The following is a 16,987-nucleotide window of genomic DNA, read 5'->3' as shown; positions in this document are numbered from 1 at the left end:
GCAGCAAAAAAAGGAAATGTACATGTAACTGTCTAATTATCATTATTATTTCAGAAGTAAAACGAAAGTTTCAGCCATCATAAACTTGCTTGGGCATATTTAAGGCTTGATTCCAATTTAATTTACAGTAGGATCAGATGACTGTAACTTCCCTGACAGTAGTGAAATTGCTCCTGATTCACAGGAGTAAGTGGCATAAGTGAGATTAGTCACAAAACCACTGCTGTACTTAAAACAATTTTCTACCAAAGCAGAGATACAAACCATATCAGGTGTTGTCAGAAAATCAGAAAATCTGTTCCCACCCACTCAGAAGGTTTGAATTCTGAACTTTATAATAAAATAGACAAATCAGAAAGAATTGTAGAAACAGTACAACTGTTCTGCTAAAAATTTTGCAGAACATATCTGCAAAATTATACAACATAGTCTGCAAACATATCCCATATCTTTGTAGACTATGTATTACAAAAACATTTTAAAGTGAATGACATGAGCCCAGCAAACATGCTTGTTTTCACAATACATTTCCATCTGCCTTTTGTGCCATAGTCACTCTGAGTTATTCTTAACTACTTAAAAGGTATAGCAATAAATAAAACAGCATTGCTAGACAAAACTAAAAAACAGAGAAGACATTAAAAATAAATCAAAACCCCAACCACTGACGAACAGTAATTCACAGCATTAAATGGGCATGAGAAGCCCACATTTACAAGACCCTAAACCAGTATTAAAAAACCCTCAAAAAAATTAGGAGTGCAAACATACACCTATTAAACAAAAATTTCCTAACAATGTAAAATTGAAATAAATTATAAGTAAAGAAAATAAAATGAGGTCATAGTTCACTACATTGTAAAACTTAACAGCCATAATGGTGATTCATACAACCAGCACATAACTCCGTGCTGTAGGCCTTTACACCTTCTTAAATTCAGATTTGCAGACCTTCTGCAATGCAACAAGATTTTTTTAATTGGGGTAAAATTTCTGAGACTAAAAAATCCAAACTGTCTTAAATCACAGAGCAGTGGTGCTGTTCCTCTGCAAGCAGTCCAGAGCAGGAAAAAAAGGGAAACATGAAGAAGGAAAGAAAAGGAAGAAAGAAAGAATAGTAAAGGAAGAGGCAATGAGAGGAAGAGGAAAGGAAGTGAAAGAGTAAAAAAAAGAGGAAATGAGAGGAGGAGAGAGGAGGAAAGGAAAGAGAAGGAGGAAAGGAAAGAATAGAGGAAAGAGGAAAGCAAAGGGGAAGAGAAGGAAAAGGAAGGGAAGGAAAAGGGAAGAGAAGGGACTTTTAGCTTATTGCTTGTTCTGTCCTTTTCCAAGATCTTGTGAGGGTTGAGAATGTAGGTTATAACCTTTTAAGTATTTTAATCAACTTCTCAAATCCCATTTTCTGTCACCATCAACAGAATAATTTTATGAGTGTATCCTTCCATACCCATCTCCTGAAAAAGGTATTGACAGTTGACTGTTTTCAATAAATTTTACCTCAATATCAATTCTCACTAGAATCTTAAACAACACTACTCATTTATCTTACAAAACTACTAAAAAGAATGCCTTCACCTGAAAATTTTGTCTTTGCATTTACCTGTAAATGAAAATGTTTGTTACAAGTCATGTATTAAAAGTTCATGCAGCACTAAAAAGAAAGGCTTCTCTACATTTGTTCCCATGTTCACTCTTAAATTAAACAAATAAAATCAGGTAGGACAAAGGAAGGCTGAATACTGTACAGGCTCACAGGTAACCTTTTCCATCATTCTGAATGTTTCACTAAGTTTTGTAACTCTGATACTGGACACCACTTCAATCTTGCTTCCAGAGTACGAAAGGAGCCTTCAAAAAAAAGCTCATCTTGCCTTGTTGAGCTGTCCAGGTGCATCTGTGAAGTGTTCACATAACTAATATAAGTAATTCATAGCACCAAACCATTTGACCAGTCAGATAAGTTCCTAATACCACACATGCACACTCACGCTTCTTTAGTGGTGTAACTATGATCCTACACAGATGTTTTATAAATTTGCTGTCTCAGCATTAAAAAATAAGTGCATCAAGTTTCTTTGTACATTCAAGTCACTTTCTAAGGCAAATTGTCTACTGTATGTACTCCCGACCGCTTTGGTATTTTGCTTCAGTAAATTGACAGTGGACATGGGTGTTCAAGCATGTGGACTGGTCAGTTCTGGCTGGAGTGAGTGGGCTTTCGCTGGAAGCATGCCTTAGGCCAACAATTCTGCATGTTGTAAGAAAGGTTTTAGACTTCTGGACGGGGTGCAGGCTACATGCATATTTGGCCTATGATTGTTACAGTGTGTCAGTATGCAGAGTTCAAAGTAAAGTGTAAAGCTGCTGATGAGTGATTAGGTCATACATCCCTTCCTAGCCATGTTCTCTTTTTTTTATGTTTGAGCTAACTTAATTCTTTAAAAAAAGGATCCCCATAGTGATAGCTCAAATTGATAAAAATTTAAAACTTTCTTCTCATGTGAGAACATAAGCAGACTGTAGTAAGCGATACATCTATTGCCATGAGACTAATGCAGACCTAATAATTTACTACTTTCTCCTCCTACCCCTCTCTCTCTTTCTCTCTTTGTGTTTCTTTAGAGGGCAAATGCCTCTACCTGGCAAAAGTCAATTGGGGTTGCTAGTGCATGGTTTCAAAATGTTCAGCGGAGATGCAACTGGATCTGTATTTTCGCAGTAATTTGTACTCTACTATGGGAAGACTGTTATTTCCCTTAGCAACCAACAAAGACTCAAAAATATTAGTGACTTGCATCACTGTGACACAGTATAGCATTTGGCAGGTATATAGTTCAGCAGTTGAAATAGATGACTTGAATTTTCAGGAAAGGTGTTTTCAAACTGAAGAATTTCTGGAAACAAAGTTGAATCTTGTGATGCACGGTCTTGTTCTTACAGTTCAATCTTGCATGCAGGAAAAGATTCATCTTGCATAACAACAGTGCTGCTGCTTGCCAAAACCATGATGTTGAGATCCTGCTGTTTCTCATGGGTCTCTTGATACCATTCCCTCATCACTTCTGAGTCATGGGTTGGGATTAAAGTCACCTGCAATGTAAAATAAAAGTCCTATTGAATGAACAACAGAAACAGTTGATATGTAAAATGTCCTTTCAAGAAGCCCCAGCCAACAAGTATGTTTCCCTTTTGGAAAGAGTGAATTTTTATGCAATAAATACTTGAATAAACGGATAGATAAAAAGAAATCAACATGTAGGTAAGTTAGAATGACTGAACATAAGGTTTATCAAAATAAAATGGTGGTTTTGTAAGGTGCAGTTATAAATAACTATGTAGTTCTTGGCTTTTGCTATTATGTATTGGCTTTTGTAAATTATTATTAATCACCATGATTTTGATATAGTACAATTTGTAATCAGTTTTAAGTGTATTTAATATAGTATAATTTGTCAGCTTTTTGTGGCCAGTGCCTTGGTCCCTGTGTACCTTGTATATTTTAGTGATGAACAGAAATTATAGTTTAGGCTTTCACAAAATATTAAAGTGGATGCTATGTGTTAAATTTTGCAGAAGTAACTGTAGTTGTGGAATAATAACTAATGTCTTTGTTTTTGTAACTGACAGAAGTGAGAATAACAGATGAATTTGTGAAATAGCTGATGTTGATTTAAAATACTTGTGGAAATAGCTAAAATGGTCTGCACGGTCAGATAACATTTGAGGAACAGATGCAAAGACCCCTGCCACTGACCCTTCAACTATCACTATCACCTGCTGAAACCACAGAAGTGAGACATGACTCTCAAAATCACTTCCATGATTACTGCATGTAGTCTAAAAAGATGGGTCAGGGGTTCGAACCAAACTAAAGAATCCCTGGAACATGTAAACAAGTTTAAAGAAATCTTAATTAATATGTATTTGAATATATATTAATTTAATCTTTATGAATATGTATTTGACTAATGCAATGAAAAAGTATATAAGAAGACTTGCTGTGATTAGCCAGTGTGCCTCTAGCTACAGCTACGCACCCATCACTGTTTACTGTCCCTTTTATGCCTTATTAAACTTTTAAAAATGTTGAAGAGTGAGGCTCGTTTCTCACAGTGCTGAGATACAACTTTCAGGAGAAGTATAGGGTTGTAATCTGCCCTGATAACTCTTCATATTATAGACAATTTTTTTTTTCACTTATTCATCATAATAGAAAGGCACATGAAGTTTCCAGCTGCATGTAATTTCTCTAAAAAGCGTGAAACATTTCTTCCCTACTTAAGACTGCAACAACGCCAAACTCAGATCATATATGTGGTGTAGTAAAATTATGAGACGGCCAAGCTGGCTCTATAAACCAGTACTCAACTGTTTTAAAAACCAGGAATTAGTCTGAAGGGAGAGCAGTGCAGCTCTGTGCTTTACGCATCATCAATGGTTTCACTGGTACCCAGCCTGGAAGAGTGCTGGGGTTTAGGATTCTTCCTTTTGTTTTTTTCTCTCAAGGAATTTTCTCCTACCTGTGTTGGTAGGAGATAATAACAATGGGGTACTTAAGAGAGGCAAAGAATTTTGCCTCATCTCAGGGGAAGAGTGCAGCTAGCTACTCTCTCTTTTTACCTGGGGGTTTGTCTAGAAAGGACAGAGAAACTGGGTGAATTGCTCTGGTAAAAGGTGTTGGGTACAGATCCTCTTTCCTGTCATCATAGTCTCCATTCCAAAGGAGGTTCCTACCTTCCTTGGCGGACACCTGTCTTTCAAACCAAGCCAGGTCCCCATTCTCTGGCAGCCACCATCCATGCCAGAGGTGCTCTAGTTTCTCATAGCTGAGAAAGGTTAGATTTCCGGGTTGAGATAGAAATGAAGAGCCTACCTGCATGTTACTCTCCCACTGCGCCTTGCCCTCCAGCAGGGAGTCCAGAACAGCCCTGCTTGGCTCCTCAGCCGCAGCATCATTCCCGCTCACCACATAGTAGGATGACCGCACCCTCTTGAAAAATTCAACATCAACATTCTTGCTATTGCTGTGGTTGGGAATGTACACCAGATCCAAATACACCGGAGGTCCCGGAGGCACTGCTGTAGATTTTGCCACCTTAGTATTCCCAGGTCCTTTGGGAACCAAACAACAAAAGAATATATCACAGGCTGGTTAAAAGTATGCATTTATTAATTACTGTTATAACCACTGAGTTGAGATGTGACCAATTATGGAATTACCCTCCTACATATAATGACATGTTACAGCTTTGTTGGACCCCAATTATGATTGTAATGGGAGGAAAAACCTGAAAAACTGGAACTATATAATACAATAAAAAATCACTACCATATAACAAAAATTTGGCTGAACCTTTCCCAGTAATATACTACTATTATCCAACAACTACTATGCAGGGCTGTGATTACTGAATTATCATTCAGTAAATGGTGCTATTATTTTCCTAATAAAGAAGTGCAGCTTTTTGAAAGTCTAGGATATGACTGATTATAAAATCTAGTATCACACAGGAGGCCATGAAAATCTGAAGCTGTCCTGAAATCTGAGGTACATAGCAAGACATGATAGCAATTGGTGTGCTCAGGCTGCCTTACAGATGCTTTAGGAAGCTAATACATGTGAGCACAAAGAGGAACTTGGAAGGAGGAAGTCGCAAAGCAATTCAGGGAACAGAGTCAAGTATTTGTCTGCCTGCTGTATCCTTATTTGCATACACAAATTAGCTACTTAGCGCAAAAAGGAGAGGGAAGCGTTTCTTTGTTGCTGTACTCAGTATATACAGTACTTGTTTTAAGAAGAGCTGCAGTCAAAATGAAGTGCAACACGTAAACACATTAAAACTATTACACAAAAATTTGCATCTTTTGCTCTAAGATCATGGTGTAAACTAAAAATCGGGCTTCAGTCAGTAATTTTACCCAGATGATCAATGTTTATGATTTATTGGCTTTCTCATGTTGTTTAAACTTGGAAAACAATTATCTGAGCAATATGATCAATTTAGGGTCAAACAGTGTAAGGCCAGGATACTCCCTTACAGTTATCTAGCATGTTCTGATGCTCACCACAGGGCAAAATGCCAAATGAAGTGATAAAATTTTCTGATTTATAGAGGTTTTGCTAATGGTTTTGTTACAAAATACTCTGATGTCATTTTAAATTGTACATACCAACACTGATTAAGATAATTGTTGCTATATTTTTAAATTTTATGTCATTACAAATTATTCCAGCACATCCCTGAGAAGTATGCCTAATGACTTTAATACAGAGCTGAAGTGCTGCAGAAATGCAAAGAATGAATAACTACATTGCTGCTTTGAAATATTTGCATCTTCTAACAGAGATGCAAATGATGGGGTTAGAAAGGAACAGTGGACTACCAAAAACGGGGAAGCTACGGACAGTTGAATGCTGGTTTGTTTGTGCTGAATCCTAGAACTGCTCCTTGTAAAGAAGCTTTCAACAGAACATCAGTCCTCACAGCAGAAAAATCAAAGTATCCCCCAAATAGTCCCTAACAAGGTCTGCTGGAAACAACCGATTAGCACAATACCTCCTCCTTCAGTAATCTAATTCACAATTTTTTGCTACTTAGAATGTATAACAGACATTCAAAATTACATTAACTTCCTGTATGTTTGGTCATCAGCGATGGCATAAGACCGGATTATGTGATGTACATGCTTACTTCACTCAAAAGGCTTTCACTAATGTTAAATTTTTTTAAATGCTGCTTTTAAAGTCAATCCAGCAAAGTAATAAGAATATCCAGAGATAGTGACTTTGCCTCCCACAATATTAAACTGCATTAATTTATGTTAAAGAGAATTGTATCTACTTATTTCTCACAATGAATAAAAGGGTTCACCTTGCTACTGATTTAACTTCACCTAAAAAAGTGGTACTTACAATTCTATTTGGTGGTTAACTGTTTAGACAGCTTGTAATAAATTTTTTCTATTTTATGTACTCTCTGAGCAAACTGACATCAATTTTTCTCAGATTATAGAAGTAAAACTAGTTACTTTCATGCATTTAAGTGTGGCATTTACATGCTGGATTTGTACTTAAAAACTGAACTTTCTTTGAGGATATGCCACAAACCACACTTTCATATTTAATATGGAAGTTTATAATGGCAAACTAACTACACTGCAACAAGAAAATCAGAACACCAGGGCATTGCTATTTGTCTTTACCTGTTGTTGCAGTCTTTGCTGACTTGGATGTTGTTGTATTTGCTGCATTCTTGGTATCCTTGTCTTTCTCTTCCACTCGGGACTTTACCTCTGGATTAGAGAGATTTTTGGTTGCCTTCTCCACAGATTCCTTCTTTTTTGGAGAAGCTGTTCTGGAAATTTTGTCTAAAGATTCTTTCGTAGCTGGCTTTGGTGAAGCCACTTGTTTTGATTTGCCATCACTTTTTTTAACAGGAGAAGATGACTTGGTCTTGGTACCTTGCTTTTTTGTCTTTGTCTTTTCTTTGAGGTCCTTCTTCAAAGGTTTACCTAAATTCTGTTCAACAGGCAGTGCCTCTGGATCAACCATGGTGACATCAGGGTGCCTGGGGGAAGGGCTGCGATCCTGCATTGGGACAGGAGGTGGGTCAATGTGTTTGTACGTAATTGTCTTGTCCGTTGGAATGGTTTCCGACTCATCTTCTGAGTCAATGTTAGCATCTGCAGTGATGGAAGGGCATTCCTCAGTCTCCGGGGGAACATCTGAATCGGTCTGAGATGGGGCAGACTCGCTCACAGATGTGGGAGGAGTTTCATCACACTGCCGCCCTTGCTGCTTTCCCCCAGAAGGAGGCTGAGCTCCCCCAGACTGAGTTAGTGGCTTCTCTTGATCTTGAGACTGTTCTTCACTTGCAAACCACTCAAGGGGATTTGGGTTGATAAATGAAGGTGAAAGTTCAGTTTTGGGATGCTTATATTCACAAGAGGACACAAGGCATAAATCAACATCTTGACGGGATTCTGCTAACGATTTACTTGGAGTAAAATGTGCACTTGCTTCATAGGAATAGCTGGTAGCTTCGGGTGACCTCCCAGGAGTGGCTCTCCCAGTTGTCTCAAATGAGTAATCTGTGGCTTCAGGTGAACTGGAGGCTTTCCCAGTCGTCTCATAAGAGTAAGTCATGGCCTCTGATGACCTGGTGGTTCTCCCAGTTGTCTCATAGCAGTAGCCAACGGCTTCTGGTGACTTAGAGGTTTTCCTTGTTGTCTCATAGGAATAATCCATAGTATCGGGTGATCTGGTAGCTTTCCCAGTTAACTCATAGGAATAATCTGTGGCTTCAGGTGATTTGGTGGTTTTCCCAGCTGTCTCATAAGAATAATCTGTGGCCTCTGGTGACCTGGTGGTTTTCCCTGTTATCTGATAAGAATAATCTGTGACCTCAGATGACCTCATATTTTTTGCAATTATCTCATATGAATAGTCAGTACCCTCGGGTGACCTAGTAGTGTTCCTGGTTATGTCATAGGAATAATCTGTGGTCTCAGGAGACCTAGTAGTTTTTCTGCTTGTCTCATAGGAATAATCCATGGCTTGAGGTGATCTAGTAGATTTCCTATCAGTCTCATAGGAATAGCTGATATTCTCTGGTGATCTTGTACTTTTCTCTCTGTCCTCATATGAATAACTAAGTTCTTCTGGTGACCTGCTGCTTTTCTCCGAATCTTCTTTATCTGGGCTGAGTAAAGGTTCTGGACTGTGCTTTGATAGGGGCTCCTGATAACCAAAAGCTTTGACAGAAGACACATGCTGTGACAACAAAGGAGTGTGACTAGCTGACACTGCTTCTGTGATTGCAGGAGGTGAGTCTGGAAAAGTAGGAGAATACAGGGGAGAAGATTCCCTTGGAGTTAGTGGAGAGAGGTCAGATTTTGGTGACAGCTTTTCTCCCAGGCTCTGCACCTTTTCTGAGGTAAAAGAAGAATGCAGTGACATCTCTCTGGGTGGAACACCAGCTGAAAAAGTTTCCTCTGGCAGTGGTGAAGCTACCTGGGAAGGTGTATGAGCTGATGAACTTGAGGATGAAGCTTCAATTTGAGAAACTGAAATAATTTCTGAAATATCTTTCTCTTGAGAGTAAGATAACTGTTCCACAGGTGAAATCTTCTGTGCAAAAGGAGACTCCTGTGTATCTGAAGGGCTATAATCTACTTCTGTTGGTCCGTTTTCAGATATATGGTGTACGCTAGTGCCTACAGCAGGATATTCCGGAGACTGCCTACTAAAATCCATTGCTAAAGACTGCTCAGGTGACTCCCGACCATACTCTACTGACATAGCTGACTGCTCAGGAGATCTGTGATCAAGCACAGGTGTTCTTGATTTTGCAGTTTTAGGTGAGAAATCAGGTGGAGAAATTGACATAGGCCTTGGGCACTCTTCTTTAGATGGAGACATTTCTGTTTCCTGAAAAGTCGTTGGTGTTTGTACAACTGACACTGAAAGGGAATCATCAACTTCAGTAGAGTGGGGAGAACCAACCTCAGCATGCAAAGAAGGAGATACGTCATCAGTAGTTGGTTCTGGAAATGAACTAGTGGCAACAGATGCTGTAGAGACAGAAGCTACTCCTTCTATATGAGAATAGGTGTCTTCTGCAACAACCTCATCAACGGGAGTTGCAGACTTGTCAGAGACAGTGCCTTCTGAAATTGACATTTTGGTATCTTCTTTTAAAGAACCGAACTGACTGATATCTATTTGAGTTGGTGAGAGGTCACCTGCTAACTTCCGCTCATCCAAGACCAGTGAAGACTGGGAGCTGCTGGGTTCTGTATCCTCCATTTTCCTTTCCAGGCTGAAGCCTTCCTTAATTACCATAAATTCCATGCTTTTTTCATCTTGTTTTTCTTGGAAGACGCCCACAGAGCTTGCTTCAGAAGCTGGGCTCATCTGAACAGGTGATTTTTCTTTTTCAGGTTTCCCCTCAGAAGGACTTCCATAATCTCTGGCAGGAGACTTTAAATCAGCACTCAAAAATGTATCGTAAGTGGTCTCTGAACCTATCAGTGGAGGACTCCGCAGAGGCGAGAGAACCTTCTCAATAGGAGATTCTGAATCCGGCACGGGCTCATCCATAGGGCTGATTCTGCATTTCTCAGACTCATCTTTGACTTCACTGAACTCAAAGCTAACAGGAGCTTCTGTTGACTTTTCACTGGTTTCAGAGGGAAGCTGACTGGACTTTTCATCAGTGGGAGACTGATAATAAGGTGTGTGGCCAGCACTACCAGCAGCAGACTGTGATGGAGATGCTACTTCTAATGTTTTATCTTCAGGGCTTGTGCAGTGCTCTTCAGCAACTTCTTGGTGTACGTCAGGCAATTTAGCAGTGGGGACAGACTCAGAAGGAACTTTGATCTCATTGGGAGTGAGCGAAAAGTTCACACTACGTTCACTCAGTGGTGTTTTGGCAACAGGCGATGGAGGGGACAAACTGTCAGCTGGACTCTTGGCTGAACTATGTTTTCCACCATCTTCTTGATAGGGTTCTCTGATTTCTAATTTGTCAGTACCTTGGATTTCACTTTCCCTTTGCCGGTATACATCTTGGAATGCAGATTTGCAGAATTTGTCTTCTTCTAATGAAGAGGGTGGTGAGATGGTGGAAGCTGAGGCATTATAATCCTTTCCTTCTGTGGCCTCTGTTTTGGATCCTTCTGATAACCCATTAAAAGCATCTGGAAGTGGAGAAAGTTTAGCTCTGCTGAACTCTTGAGAGTACAGTGATGTATCATATTTGGTGATGTTCACATACTCCTGAGAGGGTGATTCGCTTTCCTCATTGTTAGTTTCATCACTCATGACATCTCGGGGTGTTGACATTTCATCCATTGGAGTTGGTTCACTGGATATTTCAATGGTGGACTGTGTGTAACCTGAAGTAGCAGTGAATTCCTCAGGTTGATCTTCTCTATTTTCTTCATCAGAAACAGTGGCTTCACTTTCTGAACCACCAGGCAGTGTCTCGTCATGGATAGAAGAAGCTGGTTCAATCACGGGAGACTGAGACTCTGAGCGCTTAGTTGGTGTAATTATGAGTAAACCATACTTATCCTCGGCTTCACCAGATTCTGCAGCTTTGTCTACCACAGCCATCACATAATCTTCTTCAGCTTCTGTTTTTTCAGTTTCTTCTTCATCTCTGATATCTTCTGCTTTGTCTTCCTCATCTTCTTCTGTCTCTTCAGTTTCTGCCTTTTCTATTGCTTCTTCCCTGTCTTCTTCAGCTCGTTCATCGGATGCCTCATAATCTGCCTTTTCAATATAATTTTCATCTTTAATGTTAGTATCTATTTGAGTCATTACTTTTTCTGAGCCACCTGGAATTTTTCTTGATTCTTCCACGTATGGTTTTGTGGCATCCAGTTGTGTTTTTTCTACTTCATTTTCATCTCGTTCTTCAGCTTCTTCTGTCTCTGCCTTTTCTTCATAATCTGCTTCAGATGATTCTTCCAAGCCAGTTCCCTCATCTTCAAACTTTTCATTGTCATCAACCTTGTGTTTTTCCACAGGTTCCAATTCTTCAGGTGTCTGTTCACACTCACCCTCAGCCTCTGTGGTAGTTATGCCTTCATCAGATGACTCAGCAGGTCCTTCATTATCCAATTTTTCTTTTTGTATTTCAAAAGCATCTTTTTGTTCTGTGCCAGTGAGTTTCAGATCATCCTTTATAAGTGCAACTTGAGATTTTGTTTCTTTTATTGTTTCTACTTCTTCAGCTTTTAATTCCTCAAAATCCTTTGTTAAATCCTCTGGTGAAGACATAAGGGATCTCTCTGCTTCCAGCTCCTTTCCACCAGCTGCAATTTCTGCAGCTGCTACAGTGGCGGCTCCAACTGCTGCAAGGGCAGCTTGTGCTCCACTGACTTTGAGGTCCTTCTTCACACTTTTAACTTTTCCTTTTTCCTTTGGCTTTCCAGCAGGTGTTGCTTCTTTTTTAGCAGGTTCCTCCTTCTTTTGAGGTTTAGGCTTCACTGCTGGCTTTTTGGCTTCATTTGAAGGAGTAGCTGTCTTCTTTGTTTCTTTAGGAACCTTCTTGATGTCCTTTTTGGCTTCTTTGTCTTCCTTCTTGATTTCCTTCTTCTCTTCTTTTTTAGCTTCTTTTTTAACTTCTTTTGTTGAAGCTTCTTTCTTTATTTCCTTCTTAGCTTCCTTCTTGTCTTCCTTTTTCACCTCTTTCTTAACTTCTTTCTTGATCTCCTCTTTTTTTGGTTTTTCCTCTTTTTTGATAGGTGTTTTCTCTTCTCTTTTAGAAACCTCTTTCTTTGGTTTTTCTTTGTCCTCCTTCTTTTCTTCAGGTTTTGCTTTGACTTCCTTTTTCACTGTCTTCTCCTTTGACATTTTCGGTTTTACATCTGTACTTTGTTTTTCAGGCATTTCAGATTTCACTAGTTGCTCTTCCTTACTTGCTATGTCTTTTTCCACCACTGCTGGTTTGGTCTCTACTTTTGCTGGTTTTTCTTTTTTAACTGGAACTTTTTCTTTGCTCTCCAGCTTCTGAGGCTTTTCTGGTACTGGACTAGGCTTCACAGGCTCTGGTGTTTCTTCTTTAGATTCCTTTCTGACAGGCTTATTTGGTGGTGTCTTTGCAGCAGGCTTCAGACTCTCCTTGCTATCTGTTCGTTGCTTCAATTTTGCTTGTTTCACAGCTGGACTAGCAATGTTCCCAGTTAGGTCTTTTTGTGTAACCATTGGTTGTTTAAGGAAGTCCAAGTGTTTGAGTTTTTCTAGTCCCTCTAGAATATTATACTGGGTGCTGTTTCCAGGAAAGAGAACTCGGATTATTTTTTCTGCAGGATTAGCTGGATGCCAGACAATCAGGGATGAGACAGAGGTGAAATAGGATAATGGAATGTCTAGCTCTTGGCCATTTGGTAGCAGGAATTCAGCTTTATCTTTGTTAGTACCACTCCACTGTTGCATAAAATATTGCATCTCTTTGCTATTTTTGACAGGATTAAGCACATACATCTCAAGTTTGCCAACTCCCATTTTCTGAAATAAAATGATAGGGTCAATGGTATTTCCTGTATTTCTGAAAAGAGGTTCTGGTTTCATAGACAACTTATTTAAATACTGGAGAGTAAAACAAGCTTCTTCTACACTCCTTTTTACTCTAAAGTTAGGATCCAGGTTCTTCAGGTTCTCAGGTACATTAAGGAACACAACTCCTAAATCAGGTGAGATCAGATTTTTCATCCAGTCACTGTTGGTAGTAGACCCTTGAGACTGTTCCTCTTCTAGTTCAGCTATCTTTCGCTGAAGCATGCTATTGATTCCTGGCAGATTGTCATCTCCGATGTGAGTGAGCAGAATGGAATCTACCCTGTCCAAGTGCCGGATAAGTTTCCAAAAACAAGATTTTCTTTCAGATCCTCCATTGATAAGCATATTGAATCCATTCACTGCGAACAATGCAGAATCCCCTCTTCCCCCTGGGAAAATGTAACAGCAGGGTTTGGAGAGCTTCAAGAAGCCTCCTGAGGTTGGAGGTTCCAAAATATCAAAAGGTGATGGCACTTCTACTGATTCTGACAGATACTCTGTGAATTCAGAGAGTCCTTCCATCTCAGGCAATATGGAAGCTGAGTTGAGTTTAATGTTAATGAAGTCTTGAAGGTTGTGTCTGTCAAGGTTGGAATTTTTCCAGTCCCCTTCCTCAGGGCAGAAGAGAGTTAGGCTGGCTTTGTTGGCAGGGTGTGTGGTGCTCAACAATTCACCAATCTAGGGTTACAAAACAAAAACACAAGAAGAGGCACACAAATTTATTTTTTAATGACAATTAATGTCAACACATATTTCCTGATCAGATAGATAAAACCTTTTTCATTTAGCTCTGCACTGGTGAGTCCCCATTCTAGATGCTAAAGTAAGCTGGTATCACAACTATTTTATTGCCTTATTTTTTAGAATACAAAGGAGGACCGTTTTTCTGGTCAGTGCTGCCCAAAGGACAACAGGATATAAGGTTCCCACTTCCCTCCCCCATACTTTATAGAAGGATTGTCCTAACTATTATGCTGAGAGGGTATGAGGACTGTGGCGATAATGCAGCCTAAGATGCCACTGTATGTCTACCATGACATACAGGCTCATGAGTCTCCCAGCAGGTCCAGTCCACCCAGAAGAGACAGCCAAGCATCTAAAGGACAAAGTACAACCTCTTAACAGGCAGAGAGCAACTGCAACACAGAGGAGGCCAGCATCCTCCCAGGGGTAGTTGCCATCCTTTCTGCTTCTCTTGGGATATATTCTACCACACCACTGTTTGTGCAGGTTTTTCTGTGGGCTAGCGGCTGAAAAGCTTCCAGATTTATCAAGATTGGCTGCAGGAGAGTTTTTCAGAACAATGATCATGAGATGGTGGAATTCAGAATCTTGTGAGGAAGCAAAGCTGTAAGCAGGACTAGAATCCTGAACTTAGACCTCTTCAAAGACTACTTGGAAGAATTCTATGGTTTAGGGTTCTAGAAAATATGGGGGTCCAAGAGAGGTGGTCAGTATTCAAGCATCCTTCCTTTAAGCTCAAGACCAATGTATTCCCACGAGCAATAAATCAGCCAAAGGGGTCTGGAGACGTGCATGGATAAGCTGGGAGCTTCTAGTAAATCTCAAACAGAAGGAAGAATTTATGGGATGTGGAAAAAGGCATGGACCACATGAAAGAACTATAGGAACATTGTTAGAATATGCAGGGATGTAACAAGAAAGGTCAAGGCCCACCCAGAACTGAGTCTGGTAAGGGCCATCAAGGACAGCAAGAAGGACTTCTACAAGTGCATCAGCAGCAAAAGGAAGAATAAGGAAAATGTGGGTCACTGATAAATCAGATTGGTCTCCTGGTCCAATGGAAGACTTAGAGAAGGTAGAATTACTGAATGTCTTCTTAGCCTCAGTCTCAAATCTTGGAGATAAGGGAGGCTGGAGAAAAGGAAAAGTTTTCTTGGTTCTAAGGGGTTGCATTAGAGATCAGCTGGGCAGACATAACATCCATAAATCCATGGGTTCTGGTGAGATGCACCCACTGAAGTGGGTGCTGAAGTAGCTGGCAGATGTTGCTAAGGCACTCTTTGAAAAATCATGGAGAAAAGGAGAGGTGGATGATGACTGATGACTGGAGGAAAGTCAGTGTTACTCCTCTATTCAAAAATGGGAAGAAAAAGGACATAGGAAACTACTGTCCAGTCAGCCTCACTTCCACTCCTCGAAAGGTGATGGAACAGATAATTCTGGAGGTCATCACCAAGTAAATGAAAGAAAAGAAGGTCATCAGGAGCAGTCAGCAAGGATTCCTCAAGGGGAAATCATGCTGACCAATCTGACAGCCTTCTATGATGGCAGGGCAGGACAGGTCAGTGAGGGGTGAGCAGTGGATGCTGTCTGCCTCCACTTCAGCAAGGCTTTGGACACATTTCCCATAACATCCTTGTAAGTAAAGCTCAGGAGATGTGGGTTAGATGAATGGACAACGAGGTGGATCAAGGACTGGCAGAATGGCAGAGCTCAGAGAGTAGTTGTCAGCTGAGGAGAATCTAGTCTTATTCAAACTGTTTATCAACAACCTGAATGAAGGGATGGAATGCACCCTGAGCAAGTTTGCTGATGACACTGTGGGGATTGGCTGACACATTCAGCATGACCTCAAAAGGCTGGAGAACTGGGTGTAGAGAATGAAGTTCAACAAAGGCAAATACAAGGTTCTGCATGTGGGGAGGTGTAACCCCAAGTATCAGTAACAGGTTGGGGGCTGAATTGCTGGGTAGCGCCTCTGCAGAGAATGACCTGAGAATCTTGGAGGATGACAAGTTGACTATTTGCCAGCAAAGCGTCCCTGTGGCCAAGATGGTCAATTGCATCCCTAGAAGATACCATTCCTAAAAAGCCAGCACCATTCCTTCCATCAGGAAGAGTGTAGCCAGCAGGTTGAGGGAGATGATCTCCACTCAGCCTTAGTGAGACCACATCTGGAGTGCTGTTTTCAGTTCTAGTCTCCACAGATCATGAAAGACAAAGAGCTACAGAGGGTCCAGCAGAAGCCACAGGGATGATGAAGGGTCTGAAATATCTTTCTTAGGAGGTGAGAACATGGGAGCTGGGCCTGTTTAGTCTAGAGAAGTCTGAGAAGTGTTCTGGTCAAAACATATTAAATATCTCAAAGGCAGGCGTCAAGAGGATGGTTCTTTTCAGTGGTGGCCAGGGACAGGACAAGGAGCAATGGCCATAAGCTAAAACACAAATTCCACTTCAAAATGAGGAAGAAATTCCTTTGGTTGAGGATGGCAGAGCACTGGAACAGGCTGCCCAGAGAGGCTGTGAAGTCTCCTTCTCTGGAGATATTCAAAATCTACTTGGACATGTTTCTGTATCAGTTGCTCTGGGTGACCCTGCCCGGGCAGGGGGCTTGGACTGGATAATCTCCAGACGTCCCTTCTAATCCTAATGATTCTGTAATTCTGTGATTAAGAAATGAGTTAATACTTCAGAAATGGAAATAACTGTAAGTTTTTGTGCCTCTCTCTCCAAGGAAGTCACTGAGGATCTTGAGCATGTCCAGAGAAAGGCAACAGAGTTGGTGAAGGGCCTGGAGGACAAGTCTGACCAGGAGTGGCTGAGTGAGCTGAGGTTGTTTAGCCTGGAAAAAAGACGGCTTGGGGGATCTTATTGCTCTCTGCAATTGCCTGAAAGGAGGGTGTAGCCAGGAGAGGGCTTGGTCTGTTCTAACAAGTTACAAATGGCAGGAGGGCAAGAAATGGTCTCAAATTGCACCAGAGGAAGTTCAGATTGGGTAAGAGGGAAAATTTCTTCCCCAAATGGGTTGTCAAACACTAAACCAGGCTGCCCAGGGAAGTGGCTGAATCACCATCCCTGCAGGTATTTAAGATCTGTAGATGTGGTGGTGCTTGGGGGCAGAATTTAGTGTTGAATTTGGAAGTGTTGGGTAATTGCTGGACTTGATGATCTTTG

At 40.6% G+C, this 16,987-nt stretch overlaps 1 protein-coding gene across 1 annotated transcript in view; it reads right to left on the bottom strand.

The window, feature by feature from the left end:
* Positions 1-2,596: 2,596 nt before the first annotated feature.
* Positions 2,597-16,987, bottom strand: part of MAP1B (microtubule associated protein 1B) — a 67,480-nt gene continuing 53,089 nt past the window's right edge. The window contains exons 5-7 of the mRNA XM_059873928.1: positions 7,201-13,747; positions 4,871-5,109; positions 2,597-3,087 (exon numbers count right to left, since the gene is read on the bottom strand). Of these exons, the coding sequence (XP_059729911.1) occupies positions 2,932-3,087; positions 4,871-5,109; positions 7,201-13,747 (6,942 nt within the window). The 3' untranslated portion in view covers positions 2,597-2,931. The remainder of the gene's footprint in view (positions 3,088-4,870; positions 5,110-7,200; positions 13,748-16,987) is intronic.

This window comes from Haemorhous mexicanus, chromosome Z (assembly GCF_027477595.1).
Source record: "Haemorhous mexicanus isolate bHaeMex1 chromosome Z, bHaeMex1.pri, whole genome shotgun sequence".
NCBI classification, from domain to species: Eukaryota; Metazoa; Chordata; class Aves; order Passeriformes; family Fringillidae; genus Haemorhous; species Haemorhous mexicanus.
Note: the sequence above shows the minus strand (reverse complement) of the source record. Positions and strands in the feature narration are given on the sequence as shown.